Here is a 15,616-nt window from a genome sequence, read left to right as displayed (position 1 = left end):
CTCTGGAGGGCTGGAGGGACACGCCCAAGCAGCCACCATCCCCCCTTTGCCATCCCCACAGCCGCAACCTCCCCTCTGCCCCACAGAGCAGACGGCTGCCAGCTCCATCGGGCAGAAGGGGTTTTCCTGCCCGGCGCCTCTGCCTCCCAGTACCGGAAGGAAAGGTGAGTGGAGGGGCCAAACCGGAGGTGGCTCTGTGTGGAGCCGCCTCTCCAGCTCGGTAGATATTCGGGGCCATGGAAAACGGGTCCAAATGGCTCTCTGGGTGGTAAAGGTTGCCGACCCCTGGCCCAGGCTAACCTGATCTTGTCAAATCAGAAGCTTAAGCAGGGTTGGCACTAGTTAGAATTTGGATGGGAGACCACCAAGAAAGTCTAAGGCTGCTACACACAGGTGGGAAACAACACACCACCTCCGTTGGCCTCTTGCCCTTACCTGGATAGTCCAAATTACCCTGATCATGCCAGTCCTCCAAAGCTAAGCAGGGTTGGCCATGGCTATTTTTTGGATTCGAGACCTTCAAGGAACGTCTCTTGCCTTGAAAACCCAACGGGGCTGCCGTAAGTCATATCCTTTGTGTAAATTCACAATTCTGAATTAAAATGCATCATGCATGCCTAGTTGGAAAGGTTCTTCAGTTCCATTTGTTTCATCAATAACCCGTCACTCACAGCATCCCTACCTGCTTCAGCGTTAACAGAAATCAGACAAAATGAAAAAGGAAGCTGAATGTCTCTCTGGGACACAGAGCGGGCTGTATGTATGGTTGCTAATCTCAGATATTGCCCTGAAGGAGGGGACAAGGGCAGGCATTGGCTCCTTCCACCCATCACTCAATGACCTCATCATTTCTCCACCCCTAATTTAGCAAGTTTCCCCAGACTAAGTACGTGCCCAGGATACTAGCAAATATGAGAACCAGTGTGGCACAGTGGTTACGAGCAGTGGTCTCTCATCTGGATAGAACTGGAGAACTGGGTTCGATTCCCCACTCCTCCACATACAGCCAGCTGGGTGACCTTGGCCCAATCACAGAACTCTCTCCGTCCCACCTACCTCCCAAGGTGCTTGTGTATGGGTGGGGAGAAGGGAAGGCAATTGTAAGCTGCTTTAAGACTCCTTTCAGTGGGAAAAAAAGGAGGATATATAGAAAGCAACTCTTCTTCTAAAGCACAAGTGTCAAACTCGCAGCCCTCCAGATGTTATGGACTACAGTTCCCATCATCCCCTGGGGATGATGGGAACTGTAGTCCATAACATCTGGAGGGCCGCGAGCCCCCCCCCCCCCCCACCCCCCCCCCCCCCCCCCCCCCCCCCCCCCCCCCCCCGCCCCCCCCCCCCCCCCCACACCCCCCCCCCCTCTCCCCCCCCCCCCCCCCCCCCCCCCCCCCCCCCCCCCCACCCCCCCCCCCCCCCTCCCCCCCCCCCCCCCACCCCCCCCCCCCCCCACCCCCCCCCCCCCCCCCCCCCCCCCCCCCCCCCCCCCCCCCCCCCCCCCCCCCCCCCCCCCCTACCCCCCCCCCCCCCCACCCCCCTCCCCCCCCCACCCCCCCCCCCCCCCCCCCCCCCCCCCCGCCCCCCCCCCCCCCCCCCCCCCCCCCCCCCACCCCCCCCCCCCCCCACCCCCCTCCCCCCCCCGCCCCCCCGCCCGCCCACCCCCCCCCCCCCCCAACTCCCACACACGCCAGCTGGGTGACCTTGGGCTAGTCACAGCTTTTCGGAGGTCTCTCAGCCCCACCCACCTCACAGGGTGTTTGTTGTGAGGGAGCAAGGGCAAGGAGATTGTAAGCCCCTTTGAGTCTCCTACAGGAGAGAAAGGGGGGATATAAATCCAAACTCTTCTTCTTCTTCTAAACTGAGGACCTCAGATTCTCCCTTTAAATCCATGCTGAGGGGGTGGATTTAAAAGGATAATCTGGGGAAATTTGGGGGGTGCCTGCTGTCAGGGGTGCAATTGTTAAGCTAGAAGCACCAAACTTTCAGAGTATCTGAAATGCTGCTAGCCCAAACAATGCGCCCCCTGCAGGCCAAAAACCGAAAAAGCACTAAAATGTTTTTAAAACCCACAAACGGAGGGGCGGAGCTTTGGGACTGTAGAATGGGGGGGTTCAAACCCGAGAACCCTCCCCTTACCTACGTCCATGTCCGAATAGCTGTCCCTGTGTTGGCGTAAATGTTTGCCTGCTGGCTCTTATGCATATTCACCTTGACTTCTGCCCTGTAGCTGGCTGTTAATAGGTTTTTACAGCATTTAGTGAGGCCAGGTGATTAGGTTATTCTTTCGTGATTTTTCCCAAACTAGGAGGAAATTACTTAACATAAATTCTGCCATCAGCTTTTCCGGGGGGGGGGGTGTCAATTACTTGGGGCTATGTCAAAATGCAAAAGGGGTTTGCCTGATTTGTTAACTGTCTGCATCCTGTTTCTCTGGGTTCACCTTTAGCATAATCTGATCTTTTTGTTTCAGCAAGCTTGTGACTTAGACAATGGTTTTAGGGAGTAATGCATTTTACAGCAGGAAGGAAAACTTTACAGAAAATCAAAATAAAACCTAAAGTCTACTAACATTATATATCTATCAAAACTATATTAAAAACAAAATAATTATTATATGTCCCTCTGGCGACAATTAAGATGCCTATTTCCTTTTCCAGCTGAGGCATTCAGAAACTTTAGAAGGGGAGGGCGTCCTATACCTCGGAGCAGCACAGCAACACTTCTGCACAGACATAATGGAGGAAAAGGGAGAAGGCTGGGCGGGAGGGGCATCAAGTGGCACCGGGAAAGGATGCACTTCCCACGCATTTACAAACCAGTTGCTGCCAGGGCTCTAGTGAGGGCGCATTGTCAGGCTCCTGTGCAGACCTGGCCACGACTCTCACTTCCTTGAGGAGTGAGCCTTTTCCTCTTCAGCATGGAAGGCCGCGCCTCTGAACAAACCACACAAACCTGAGAAGGTTCGAGTGTTAAGATAAATGCTGACAACTTGGATCATGTTCTCTCCCAAAGGGCCAGAGTGAAGCAGGCTAGAGAAGGAACATCTTGCGGACAGAAGGCAATTAGAACCCGTTCACATGTACCCAGACCCCTTTCACATGACACTGTTGTCAAGCTGGGTGTCACCAATCCTAAAAACTAAATGCACAGATATAGGATGGGTGACACCTGGCTTGACAACAGTACACGCGAGAGGGACCTGGGAGTGCTAATAGACCAAAAACTGAACATGAGTCAGCAGTGTGATATGGCAGCTAAGAAAGCCAATGCAATTCTGGGTTGCATCAATAAGAGTATAGTATCTAGATTGAGGGAAGTAATTGTATCACTCTGCTCTGCATTGGTCAGTCCTCACCCAGAGTATTGTGTTCAGTTCTGGGCACCCAGAGGCGTATCTGGGGGAAATGGACCCCAGAGACAAAATCTGCATTTTCGCCTGCCCTTAAAAGGGTAGTGCCCATTACTCACCCCTGCCCCCGTCGCCCATGTCTACCACCCAGAGCCCAGGTCTCCCGCCTGGAGCCCACGCCAGCATCCAGGTTTACTGCTTGGAGCTGATACCAGCGTCCAGGTCAACTGCTCAGAGCTGCCACCGGCGTCCAGGCCTACTGCCCGGAACTGGTGCCAGCACCCCCATAGGCGATCTGCCCCTATGGGCACCTTAATTCAAGAAAGATATTGACAAGCTGGAATGTGTCCAGAGGAGAGCAACCAAAATGGTAAAAGGTCTGGAATCCATGCCCTACAAGGAGAGACTTAGGGAGCTGGGGATGTGTTACTCTGGAGAAGCAAAGGTTAAGGGGTGACATGATAGCCACGTTTAAATATTTGAAGGGATGTCATGTCGAAGAGGGAGCAAACTTGTTTTCTGGATTCAAGGTGCAGGAAAAGAGATTCTATCTAAACACTAGGAAGAACTTTCTAACTGTCAGGGCTGTCTGACAGTGGAATTCACTGCCTTGGAGAGTGGTGCAGTCTCCTTCTTTGGAGTTTTTAAACAGATGCTGGATGGACATCTGTCGGGAGTGATTTGATTGTGTGTTCCTGCATGGCAGGGGGTTGGACTGGATCTCTTCCAACTCTATGATTCTGGAACATGGCATCATGAGGATGCTCCAATTTGGAAACCAAAGCAAAGAGAAACCTCTGTGTGGACGTAGCAGGCCAGGATGGGTGGCAAAATTGGTAGCAACTCTCGTTCTGCTCCTGCACCTATTCTGCAATTACAAAATAGCTGGGCTATCAGGGCATGCCTTGACCTGCAGGCCCAGACCACACTCACCTCATCACTAAGCTAAGTCAGTCCTGACTAGTACTTGGATGGGAGACCACAGAAGTCCAAAATTGCACAAGAAGGCAGTGGCAAACCACCTGCCTTGGAAATCCTATGCGACACCTGTAACTCAGCTGTGACTAATTTTTTAAAAATATTTTTATTGTATAGTTTGAAATAATCATTCTATTTACATCTTTCTGATATAATTTCCAAACAATACATTTTCCCTTTTTTTCCTCCCACCCTCCCCCAATTTTATGTTTATTTTTCTTTAACCAAACAGCAGTAAGTTCATTCGTTGTTGTCTTCTTATCCATATGTCTTCTTTGACTCCCGTCTCCTTCATCCAATTCTCATAACTTGTCCATATCTTCATTATTTCATTGTTTTTCTTGCCATGTTTTATTCTTTGATAATATTTCAAAAATGTCTAATGTCACTTGTTCCCATATATATTCCAACCATTTCTGAATCGTCCATTTTTTCTTATCTTTCCATCCAACCGCTATCACTGCATGTATTGCTCTAATCAACGTTTTATACACTCAACTGTGACTAGACTGCAGTTAATACACACATGCCACCACACACACACAAGGCTTACAGCTATAAACGCACTTCCTCGCACACAGAAAGCGCCCTTCACAACTTTTCCGCTGCGAGGACTCCTTTTTCTTTTAACAGCTTCATTCTGAACAAAGGCCTGCTTATTTCTTGACTTATTTTGAAAGTTGTCCTCTGCCCAATATAGAACGGCTGACGATCCATGCATACCAATATCCAGCCAAGAAATCACCAGTTTGTACCCCTCTAAGCTTTCAGACTGTCTGATGGGTTGATTAATCAACAGGTGAAGCCTTTCTCAGTCTGGAGAAGGGAGAAAGTTGCACCTCGGAAGTTCTGCTTACTTGCCCCAAAGATGGCAGTTCCAGGGCGGCGGGGGTGTTTTCAGTTTTTAAGAGCTATCTGACAGGAGAAATGTAGTAGGCAGATAACATCCTTCCATCTTTTCTCTGGGATATATATTTTTTAAAATGTCACTTGTTCTCATCTGATACAAGCACATGACACTTCCTTGGGAACAAACACTGTGATCATGAAAACTGGAGCACAACTTTGTGAGTCCCAATCACCCCCACACTCCCCAACCACTTCTATGAATGTGCAGGTTTTCTCAGCAGCCACGGTGGGTGGGTGGGGGTGTCTTTCACATCCAAGTAAAGAAGCACAGAATTGCCAACCTGCAGATGGGGGCTGGAGATTCCCCAGAATTACAAATTAGCTCCAAGCTACATAAATCCCTTGTTTATTATTTATGAATTAGAATCATTTATTCCCCCGTCTCCTGGTACAAATGGCCGCTCTGGAAGGAGGGCTGCAAGGCATTAGAAACCGAGGTGCCCCCCTCCCTAAAGCCCACTCTCCTGGGCTCCATCCCCAGGTATTTTGTGAACTTGGAGCTGGAAACCCTAAATCACATCCTCTCCGTTCCATAAACTGCCACTTGGGGGTACACATAGCCCCGGGGACACTCACCAAAGTGTTTTAGGGGTACGCTGAAAAATTACATCACAGGCTTGCTAATAGGAGGGTACAATTTTAGGGAACCAGGTTGCCAAGGGATACAGGGGCGGGAAAAGGTTGGGAACCCCTGACCTACAGGTTCATTCCAAAGCTGCAGGAGGCAACTCAGGGTGCATTTTTTTTTTAATGCTTACTCAGAAGTAAGCCTCGTGCGCACGCTGCTTTAGGTGCGGGCTGGATTGCTCAGTCCGCTTCAGCGATCGGTTGCAAAGAGACCGCGCCGGGTGCCCTGCCCGCAACTCAAGCGCACTGGAAGCGGCTCGAAGGCGGACTGCCCTAACCCTAACCACGCCCCGGCGACGCTTCCTGGCCATGCCCGAGAGCCTCGCGTTCTTGGCTGGCGCCTCCGCCCGCCCTTAAAAGGGCAGTGCCCGTTACTCCCCCAGCCCAGCCAAGCCCTGCCCCTCGGGAGCCTCCAGCAGCCAGCCCAGCTTGGCGGGGGCCACTCGGCGTCTCTGCCCGGCGCCGCCATGGACTCATCCGGCAGCTCCCGAGGCTGCATGGAGCAGCTGCTCACCTTCATCCGCACGCACAAGGGGATCCTGCTCACCACCGAGATCGTAAGGGCCGAGCAGGGGGGCTGCTGCTCGCCTCGATCCGCGGTGGAGGGATGGTGGGGGGGGGGCGCTAAATCCGGTGCAAAAAAAAGCCAGAACCCCCCCCCCTCCTCCCATTGATTCGACAAGTGGTCGGGCGGGAAGGCAAGAGTTGGGAGGAGTAAAGCTACTACGGCTGAGGGGGGGGGGGCGCTTCAGCTCCGCGGGGCGACCCGAGCCTGGCTTTCGTTCCCTAAGGGGGGGCGGCCCAGAAAGGGTTTGGGTTCGCTTTACGCCGTCATTTTTGGAAGAGAAAAACCTCGAAGCCCCCCCCCCTTCTTTTTCTTGCACCGGATTGAAATTTAGCACGTGGCGACTACGGGAGAGGGAGGTAACGGCTGGTAAGGAGGGGGGGGGGTCCTCGCTGTCTCGTCCCTTTCGGGAGGGAGCGCAAAAAAGGGCCGGGGGAACGCCAGGCTCGGAGGCGCGGCGGCTGGGCTGCTGCATCTGCCCTTCGCTGGGGCGCCCCTGGAGGTTGCTGTCCCCGCCAGCAAACGCCCTGTTCGGAGAGCGGACGGCGCTGCGCCGGCGCGGAAAGGGTTACGAGGGGAGGGAGGCGCCAGGAGGAGGCGATTCGAATTCGGAGCCAGACGCCGCGAAGAGCGCGGAGGGGCCGCTTAATGCGGAGCGGAGGGAGCTGCGGTGGGCTCGGAAGGGGCTTCCCGGCGGGGAGCGGAGATCTTGCGTTTGGATTATCCAAAGTCTTACAACAAGTGTTAGAAAGTAACTAATGCACATAGACTCGCGGTTGTGGCCAGGTGTTGGCTCCTTTTTGGAAGGCGGCGGCGGCGGCGGCGCCACCGGATGGTTTTGCTGCACTTCCAACACCGGGGGGGGGGGGGGGTCTTCTGGTGGAAAGTCAGTTGCGGCCGCGCCATCCGAAGAGGAGCCCTGGAAAAGCCAGGCCGAGGCGGAAACCTTCCCCTTTCAGACGTTGCGTGAAGCGCTTTCATGTCCCCCCCTGGGTTTCTTCTTTTCAGTCCCCTGCTGGGATAGCGACTGTGCCGTGGTGGGGGTGGGAGGGTATATAATAACAGAGGATCGGATCTGTCATTTGCCCCTTCCGCACATGCAGAATAATACACTTTCAAACCACTTTCTCAATTGTTTGCAAGTGGACTTTGCTGCTCAGCACAGCTGCAGAGTGGATTGAAGGATTCTGCCTGTTGGGGGAGGGGCCACAGCTTGTTCGCCCTCGGTTTGGGCGTGACATGGTAGTCTTGGCTTTGTGGAATCCATTCTGTATTTCACTCTGCTCACTCGTGTGCATTTTGCTGCCGTCCGGAGCTCGGTTGGGAAGGGGGAAGGTGGGCTAGAAATCCAGTAAAACTAATAAAAAGTGTAGTTTCCCCCTGCCCCACCCGTGCCCCTGATGTGCCGCCGCTGCCAGGACCTTTGGGTTCCGCAGCCCGTTTTGGAGGAGGAGGCCGGCCCGGCCAAGCCACGCCTGTCCCGTTTCCTCTGGCTACAGGTCCCGGTTCTGTCCCGCTGCCCTTCTCACCGCCATGTTTTTGGGTGTGGCTGCTGAACACGTGCGGCACCGTTGGCAGCTCCTGGGCGCGCCCCGGCGGGAGTGACTCGTTGTGTGCATCTGGCCAGCTAATTGCAGGGCGGGCCGGCCGGCCTCGTTGGCTTCCGCAGGGCTGCGGGCCAAGGGGAAGGCGGGGGGGGGGGGTGTAAAAAGAGACCTACCGGGGCTGCAGAACGTTTGCAAACCCCCCCAGGTGTGCACCCAACGCCCTATCAGCCTTTGCATTGTGGGAACCAGGAGGAGGGGGAAGTTGTCGCTATTTTATTTATTTATTTATTGGATTATATTAGTATACCTAGTTTTATTGTTATCGCTGCTTTTAAAGGTTTTAGTTATCTTACGACTGTACCATGTTATATGTTGCACACTGCCCAGAGCCCTTCGGGGACAGGGCGGTATAAAAGTCTAAAGTATGTATGAATGAATAAATGAATAAATAAATAAATACAAAATTTGTATAGACCACCTTATTCCCAAAGGGCTCCAGGCGGTTCACAATACAATATCATGTCCAATAAATTACTTAGAATACATTTAAAACAATTAAAATTCAGTATGCAGCATAACAAATCAACTGATGGCAGCCTAAAAAACCATGTTGGTAGCACCTGGTCTTAAGGCTGGGAGGGGCTGGCAGCGCCTAAGGTTGACACCAATATAGGGCACTGCCAGGGATGACAAAATATTGCAGGGATCTCATGAGGGGGCAGCCAATCTGCGGCCAGCCTCACCGTTAGCGGCTCTTAGCCACCCTGCCTCGGGTGGCCGATTCTTTTTTCCTCTGGCAGAGTTCCAGATGGAGCATTTTTTCAAGCCGCTTCTGAGAGTTCTCCAGAACACGGAGTCGTTTATGATGAAGTCAAAAGCGGGCATAAAGGTGGGGGTGGGGAGCTGGCTTGGATCCATGCGGCCACCTGCAATCTCTGATCTTCTGTGCTAGCAACTACCACCTGTTGCGTTTCGAGCAGCCAGAACAAAGTTGGCCCCCTCGCACCAGGAGCAGAATTTAGCTGCCAGCACATGTTTTTCATGGAAGCGGCCGTTCACATAACTTGAGAAGTGATTCAGCTTCCAGACCTGTGCTGCACATCAAAATCAGCCTTCAAGTCCAGTAGTCGTTCGTTCCACTGCCCCGTAGTAGGTGTGGCTGCTGCACCCAAGTTTGGATTTTTGAAAAAACATTATAAAACTGGTCTGTTGTGAATTCAGTATTGTCATTTATAATTAGTGGCGGTTTCGTGCTTGCAGGTTATTCTGTTTACCAGGTTTTGTGCCACTTAACCCTATGGGGGTCGGAGTAAGTCAGTTTTGACTTGCTGGTGCTTTCTAGCACTGCCTGTTATGGCTGCAAACCTGTACAATGGAGAAAGAGTCCGCTTTCGAATAAATGTGACATTGCTTGTCGTCGGACTCTGATAGAACCATGGAGACCTCGACAGCACCTTCCCTTCTGATCTGGGGATTGCTCCAGCATTTCACAGTATTGTGCAAGGGGAAAAGGTCTGTTTTGAATCTCCACGTGTGAGTGCTCCTACGCTCAACACGGGAGGTCTTCAGGCCATTCTGGTAGCTCTGTACATGCGGGCAAGATGCCGCTTGTGCTTTGACAAGAGGGCACAGTTGTAGTTGGTGTGTGGGTGATTATTTGTGCGCTGTGAATGACAGTGTGCCAAGAGGTGTCAGTGCTGTGGGAAGGAGAATATCCATTTATAAACATTAGGCAGGCGTTTGTTTGCAGCTGTAATCCAAGTACATATTTATGCGAATGCATATTTTCACCACCTGTCTGTTGTCTGTGTGTTCTTTTTATTGGTCTGTACACATGCTCTTGAAAATACGGGGTACATTACAATCTATACTAGCACTGAAGCCCATTTTAATTTAAATTAAACTGGGTTCAAGAAGCAGGGAGGGTGGGCGGGAGTCCTGCTTTTCCCCCTTCCCTCCAGGAGAGCAGCCCATATTGTTTGGGGTGGGGTGGACTCCTGGGTTGAAGGAAGGTGGGTGGCAACGGGACGGAAAGTTGTGAGTCCTGCACACCCACTGGCTGGGGGTTTGTAGTCGGACATTCCATCCCTCAGGCAATTATGTATAAGGATGGGTAATTTGTAATGTACCACTTGCATACAGTAGGTAAGTGTATTGAGCGTGTATTGCAGTGTTGAACTGAGATTTAATCCAAGCATGTTTGAATTATGTCCAAGGCAGTGCGCGGGCATGTATTCTGGATGTTCCACCCCACCCCTGGGAAGAGGCATTTGCTGCCGCTTTGCCCAGACAGGAGAGGACTAGAATAGCCTGCCCCTGTTTCAGTTATAGGCGCAGCTGCTGTTGTGCCTTCTGTGCCAGAGCAGTCAGCCTTGCTGTCCCATAAATCGCTCTGCTGATGTTAATTATTAACCAAAACCTCTCCCCACCCAGCTGCAAGTCTGGAGGGACGTTCCTGACTCTTGATCTAGCTTCTTGGGAAGAAGGTGCACGGGCGTTTGTGGGCTTCTGTTGGCCGCTGTCTCAGAAGGTTCTTACAAGCCCTTGCAGACAGGAACTGGTCCCGCCCCATCTAGACCCAAGAACTGGTCCCACAACACAGTACTGGAATTGCAGCGCACCCAATGGCTCCTTTAAGGCTGCAGGGCTGGGTGTGTGATATCAACTTAGGAATGATAGATTATTTTTTTTTACTGGGTCATGAGCAACAGGTCCCAACAAGATCCATTAGGAGGATGAAGAAAACAAGGGAAGGTATTCTGCTAGCCTTGCTGGACCACACCCTACCTATCACTCTGATACTCTTCTACATTATAAAGGCAGTTCTCTGATTCTGCTTTTTAAAAAAATCATCACCTTCCTCTGAGACCAATACGGTGCCAACAGGCGCCTTGGCATCCGCCAGCGCTTCCTCTGGTGCCCACCAAGATTTTCACATAAAGGGTGAGACCAACATAAGACAGAGCTTGTTATTGGCTCCCCTCATTCAAATGCAAGGGTTTTCCTCAGCGGTTTAAGGATGGCTGATAAGCATCTGGGCTTTCCTTAATCAGTATGTGATTCCCTTCAAGATTAGCTTCTTCCTAGGAGGTATGAGAAGGGAAGTATTCCATTTGGCTCTGTCTTCCGAGGCAGCCATTTTGAGTTGGTGGCATCAGCTGTGGCAGCCATTGTAGGGTAACGTTCACCGCCGCCCTCTCAAAATTGTAAAGGGGCCCACAGGGTTTAAGAAGGTTGGAGACCCCTGCTCGAAGGGCTTGGGGTGCATCCAGGGGTCTCATTTTTCCATTTTATTACAGCAGCCTTGTGAGGTAGATTAGGGCAAAAATGTGTGATAGACCGGAAGTCTATCATCCAGTGAGTTTCAGCAACGAATGACGATTTGATCTTGGGTCTCTTGTCTTGAACCTCTGACAGCTAAAACCACACTTGATCATCTCTTGCTGCACTGATCATTGTGAGGGAATCAAGGTGAAAAGCCGGGGAGTAACCTCGGACCCAGCATTACCGCTTGAGGCCCAGGCTGCTCAGACTGCCCGGGCGGCGTTCCATCATCTGCGGCAGGCCCTCATTCACCTCTGTTCAATTCCAGCTGAAGCAATCCATGCAACGGCTACCGCCAGGCTCTGATGGTCAGGACCCCACTGAACGCTGGCCTTTGGCTGTGAACTGGAAACTTCAACTCGTCCAGCATGCAGCAGCCAGACTCCTTACGGGGACGTCTAGTCGGAACCAGATCACACCAGTCCTGTACCATCTTCACTGACTGCCCATCGAGTTCCGGGTCATGTTCAAAGTGTTGGTTTTAACTTTCAAGGCTATAAGTGGTCTTGAGCCTGCATACTTGCATACAGGGCTTTTACAGCCCTCTCTGGTGGAACAGGCTCCCTAGAGAGAACAGGGCCCTGTGGGACTTGCAAACGGACCTCTTCCTCCAGGTATTTGGCCAGCCAGGTTGACTGTGAACCCATTACAGCTAGGCCTCCTGTGGGTTCAGTTGGGGGGTGGGGTTTTTTTATCGCCGTCTGCTGCTATGTTTAGTTCCTATTTATAATATTATTCTGGTTTTATTGTTTTAATTGTGAATAGGTTTTAATGCTAATTATTATTATATTATTGTATTTTATGTTGTTCACCAATTCTAAGGCCTCCAAAGCTAATGAATGTACTGGCGTATTAACTCTCAAAGACTGTCATTCCTAGAGGTATTCTCAAAAGCCCAATTGGACCAAAAATGAAACTCCTCTGTTAACTCCAGAATAATAAGCTTGAAATAACTACTACTGGGTTGTAGTTATTGTATGCCTCATAGAATGTCTGCTGATAGAATTGTCATTCATGGAGCAGGATCTGCTGGCCCCCACCCACCTTTCTTTAAAATGCCTCTCTAAATGGTTTTTCTGGTGGATGTGGGGGGCAGTGCGGGGTCAGCGTGAGAGGTGGAACTGGTCACAATAATTTCCCTTTTTTGTTTCTAGCCCTGATAACAAAAGGGAATCTTTGCATTTCAGGGCAGCAAACCACTGAATACTCAGTGCCAGGAGGCAATATCGGGGGAAGGCCTTGGCCTCTGTGTGCCATATTTGCTGGATCTCCAGAGAAAGTTGTTGGCCACTGATTGAAATAGGATACTGGATTAGATGGACCACTGGTCAGATCCAGCAGGACTCTTCTTAAGTTCTTGTGAACGTCTTGCCTTTTATGCCTCCTTGTTGGACATCCAGAGGAACCGGTTGGCTGCCGTGTGAGACAGGATACTGAGCTGGGTGGACCGTTGTTCTGATCCAGCAGAATTCTTCGTATGTTCCTCTGCATCCAGCACTCTTGCTTATTCCACATTTGCTAGTTTAGATTAGACTCAAATCCAGGGTGGATAAAAATCAAGGATTAAAAAAAAATTAGATTAAAAAAAAATTAGCCTTCAGGGTAAGGCTGGCATGTATGTAAAATGCAAACCTTCAACAAAGAAATGCAAAGCCTGATGGCCCAAATGGAACCGGTTCACGTTTGCTAAACTGATGGGGAAAGTGGGAAGGTCAGAGGAGAAGAGCCGCTGTTTTAGTTTGCCTGAGAACTGCCTTTTAACTCTTAGCTCGTCCTTTCCTAGTTTTGAGCAGGGTCTGTTTGATTCATTTTTAGAATAAAAGCTTCTTGGATTAGTTTTACAATTATATCCCAAATTATTGATTTGGTTATAATAGTAGAAGTGCATAGATCAGGGGTAGGGAACCTTTAACACTCAAAGAGCCATTTGGACCTGTTTTCCATGGGGAAAGAAAACACTTGGAGCCGCAAATAATTTTTGACATTTAAAATAAAGATAACACTATATATATAGGGTTTTTTTTAACCTTTTACTCTGCTCATTCTGAGAAGCACATGGATGCGCCTGCCCTGCTGCCTGCAGGGCAGGCAAGGATGAAGCCGGCGGCTTGGCCTTGCTGGCCGCTGGGAAAGCACCTGCCCCACTCCAACGGGGCGGGCGAGAGGGGAAGCCCGCGGTGCAGCCCGCTTGACCAAAAGGTGGGCAGTTAGTGCGCTTTGCCCCTGCTTGACCTGCAGAGGCGGAGCAAGAATGGGGAGCTCGGTCTCATGGAGCCACAGTGCAAGGGCAGAAGAGCCGCATGCGGCTCTCGAGCCGCAGGTTCCCTACCCCTGGCATAGATAGATAACTATGAAATTATTGTGAGGGGAACTATCTCCAGTTTTATTCAGACCACCAGACCTTGCATTTCTTTGTTGCGGTGTTTGCATTTTGCATACCTGTCAGCATAAGCCATAGATAGATTTTTTAAATGAAAAAAACACAACACCTTGATTTTTATCCACCCTGGATCTGAGATGTTGTCTGGGTGTCAGACCCTGAGAGTAGCTCTGAAGCGATCGCTGTCAGGGTCCTCCTGTGTGTCCATTGTGTTGCTGTGGTTCCCCTTGGCTCCTTGCCTGAGCATGGTGGTTTTTTCTCTTGGCCTGAGGAAGGACTTCTCTGTTAGTTCTGTGGGATTGGTTTAATGATCTTCTGCCCCCACCCACTGAGAGTAATGTGTGTTTCAGATACATAACCTGCTTTGGATAGGACTCCTGCTGAGCCTAAACTAAGGCCCTGACAACACCCCAATAGTACACTCAGTCAGACCCACTGCACAGGGTTGTTGTGCAGATAAAACAGAGGAAGAGAAAATGGTGTAAATCATTCTCAGCCCCTGGTTGCGAAAAAGGCAGGTATAAAGGTAGGCTAAATATCTGGCAATAGTAATCTCCCTAAAACATTGCTGATTTATGAGAAACTATAAAGACCCATTGTTGTATATTATTTTAATGTGTCACGGACTTGATGACTCAAATCCAAGGTGGATAAAAATCAAGGATTAAAAAAAAGAAAAGAAATCTACTTCTGGATAAAGCTGGCATGTATGCAAAATGCAAACCTTCCATGAAGAAATGCAAACCCTGATGGCCCGAATGGGACTGGTTCAGTGGTGGCGAACCTTTGGCACTCCAGATGTTATGGACTACAATTCCCATCAGCCCCTGTCAATTGGCCATGCTGGAAGGGGCTGATGGGAATTGTAGTCCATAACATCTGGAGTGCCAAAGGTTCGCCACCACGGGACTGGTTCATCTCACAATAATTTCATAATTATATATCTTATGTATTTCTGTCAGGGATGGCATCTAATTGATGGAGAGGCATTCCTAATTCCAGGTCATGGCTATATAAAATATAGACGGCGATTGTTTCTAGGTCAGGGGTCTGCAACCTGTGGCTCTCCAGATGTTCATGGACTACAATTCCCAATTGGCCATGCTGGCAGGGGCTGATGGGAATTGTAGTCCATGAACATCTGAAGAGCCACAGGTTGCAGACCCCTGTTCTAGGTGATTGAGATGCATTCCTGTCAGTGTAACTTCTTTTAGATATATGTACTCTGCCTGTTAAATGTAACCACTGTGTTAATGGAACATTCCTTCCTTCACCTTACTTTCATGGTTTCATGCGCTTGATAGATAACTAGGCTTGCCCCTGACACTTTCTACTCCTGTGGGATGCAGAATGTTTCCGTGGCTCAGTGGAGCTAAAAGGCCAGGTGGCTTTATCTCTGTCTGTCGCTGACCTTCGGGTGCTGTTAGGCTCCATTGTAACTTTTTCTCACATTCTTGGGGAAAATGGAAGGGGGGATTGTTTCTGAATAAAGGTGGTCGCAAAAGCCAGGTCTGGCAGAGCTAGCTTCTTGCAAGTTGGGTTCTTCGTTACCTTTCCAATAAATGCTACTGATCAACAATCCAGAGCCTGTTTATTGATTCAAGGATCGAGACCTAACAATTTCTAATACAAATAAAATCTGTGTGTTTCTAATACAAATGAAACAAATAATAATGTAACCAAATCAGAAATTTTTTTTGCTATAATTGTAAAACTAATCTGAAAAGTTATTATTCTAAAAATGAAACCTTCATCTGGTTTTAAATGTTAAGATTATTCTAGCAGGAATGTGGAAACCCAGGATTTTAATTCCGCACATGCAGAATAATGCACTTTCAAACTGCTTTCAGTGCTCTTTGAAGCTGTGCGGAATGGCAAAATCCACTTGCAAACAGTTGTGAAAGTGGTTTGAAAACGCATTATTTTGCGTGTGCGGAAGG

At 50.1% G+C, this 15,616-nt stretch overlaps 1 protein-coding gene across 1 annotated transcript in view; it reads left to right on the top strand.

The window, feature by feature from the left end:
* The first annotated feature begins 6,167 nt into the window (after positions 1 to 6,167).
* The window catches only part of PLP2 (proteolipid protein 2), a 39,871-nt gene continuing 30,422 nt past the window's right edge, over positions 6,168 to 15,616 (top strand). Inside the window, exon 1 of the mRNA XM_048491226.1 lies at positions 6,168 to 6,417. Within this exon, the coding sequence (XP_048347183.1) occupies positions 6,328 to 6,417 (90 nt within the window). The 5' untranslated portion in view covers positions 6,168 to 6,327. The remainder of the gene's footprint in view (positions 6,418 to 15,616) is intronic.

The sequence above is a fragment of the Sphaerodactylus townsendi genome, linkage group LG03, assembly GCF_021028975.2.
Source record: "Sphaerodactylus townsendi isolate TG3544 linkage group LG03, MPM_Stown_v2.3, whole genome shotgun sequence".
Lineage (NCBI taxonomy): Eukaryota > Metazoa > Chordata > Lepidosauria > Squamata > Sphaerodactylidae > Sphaerodactylus > Sphaerodactylus townsendi.
Note: the sequence above shows the minus strand (reverse complement) of the source record. Positions and strands in the feature narration are given on the sequence as shown.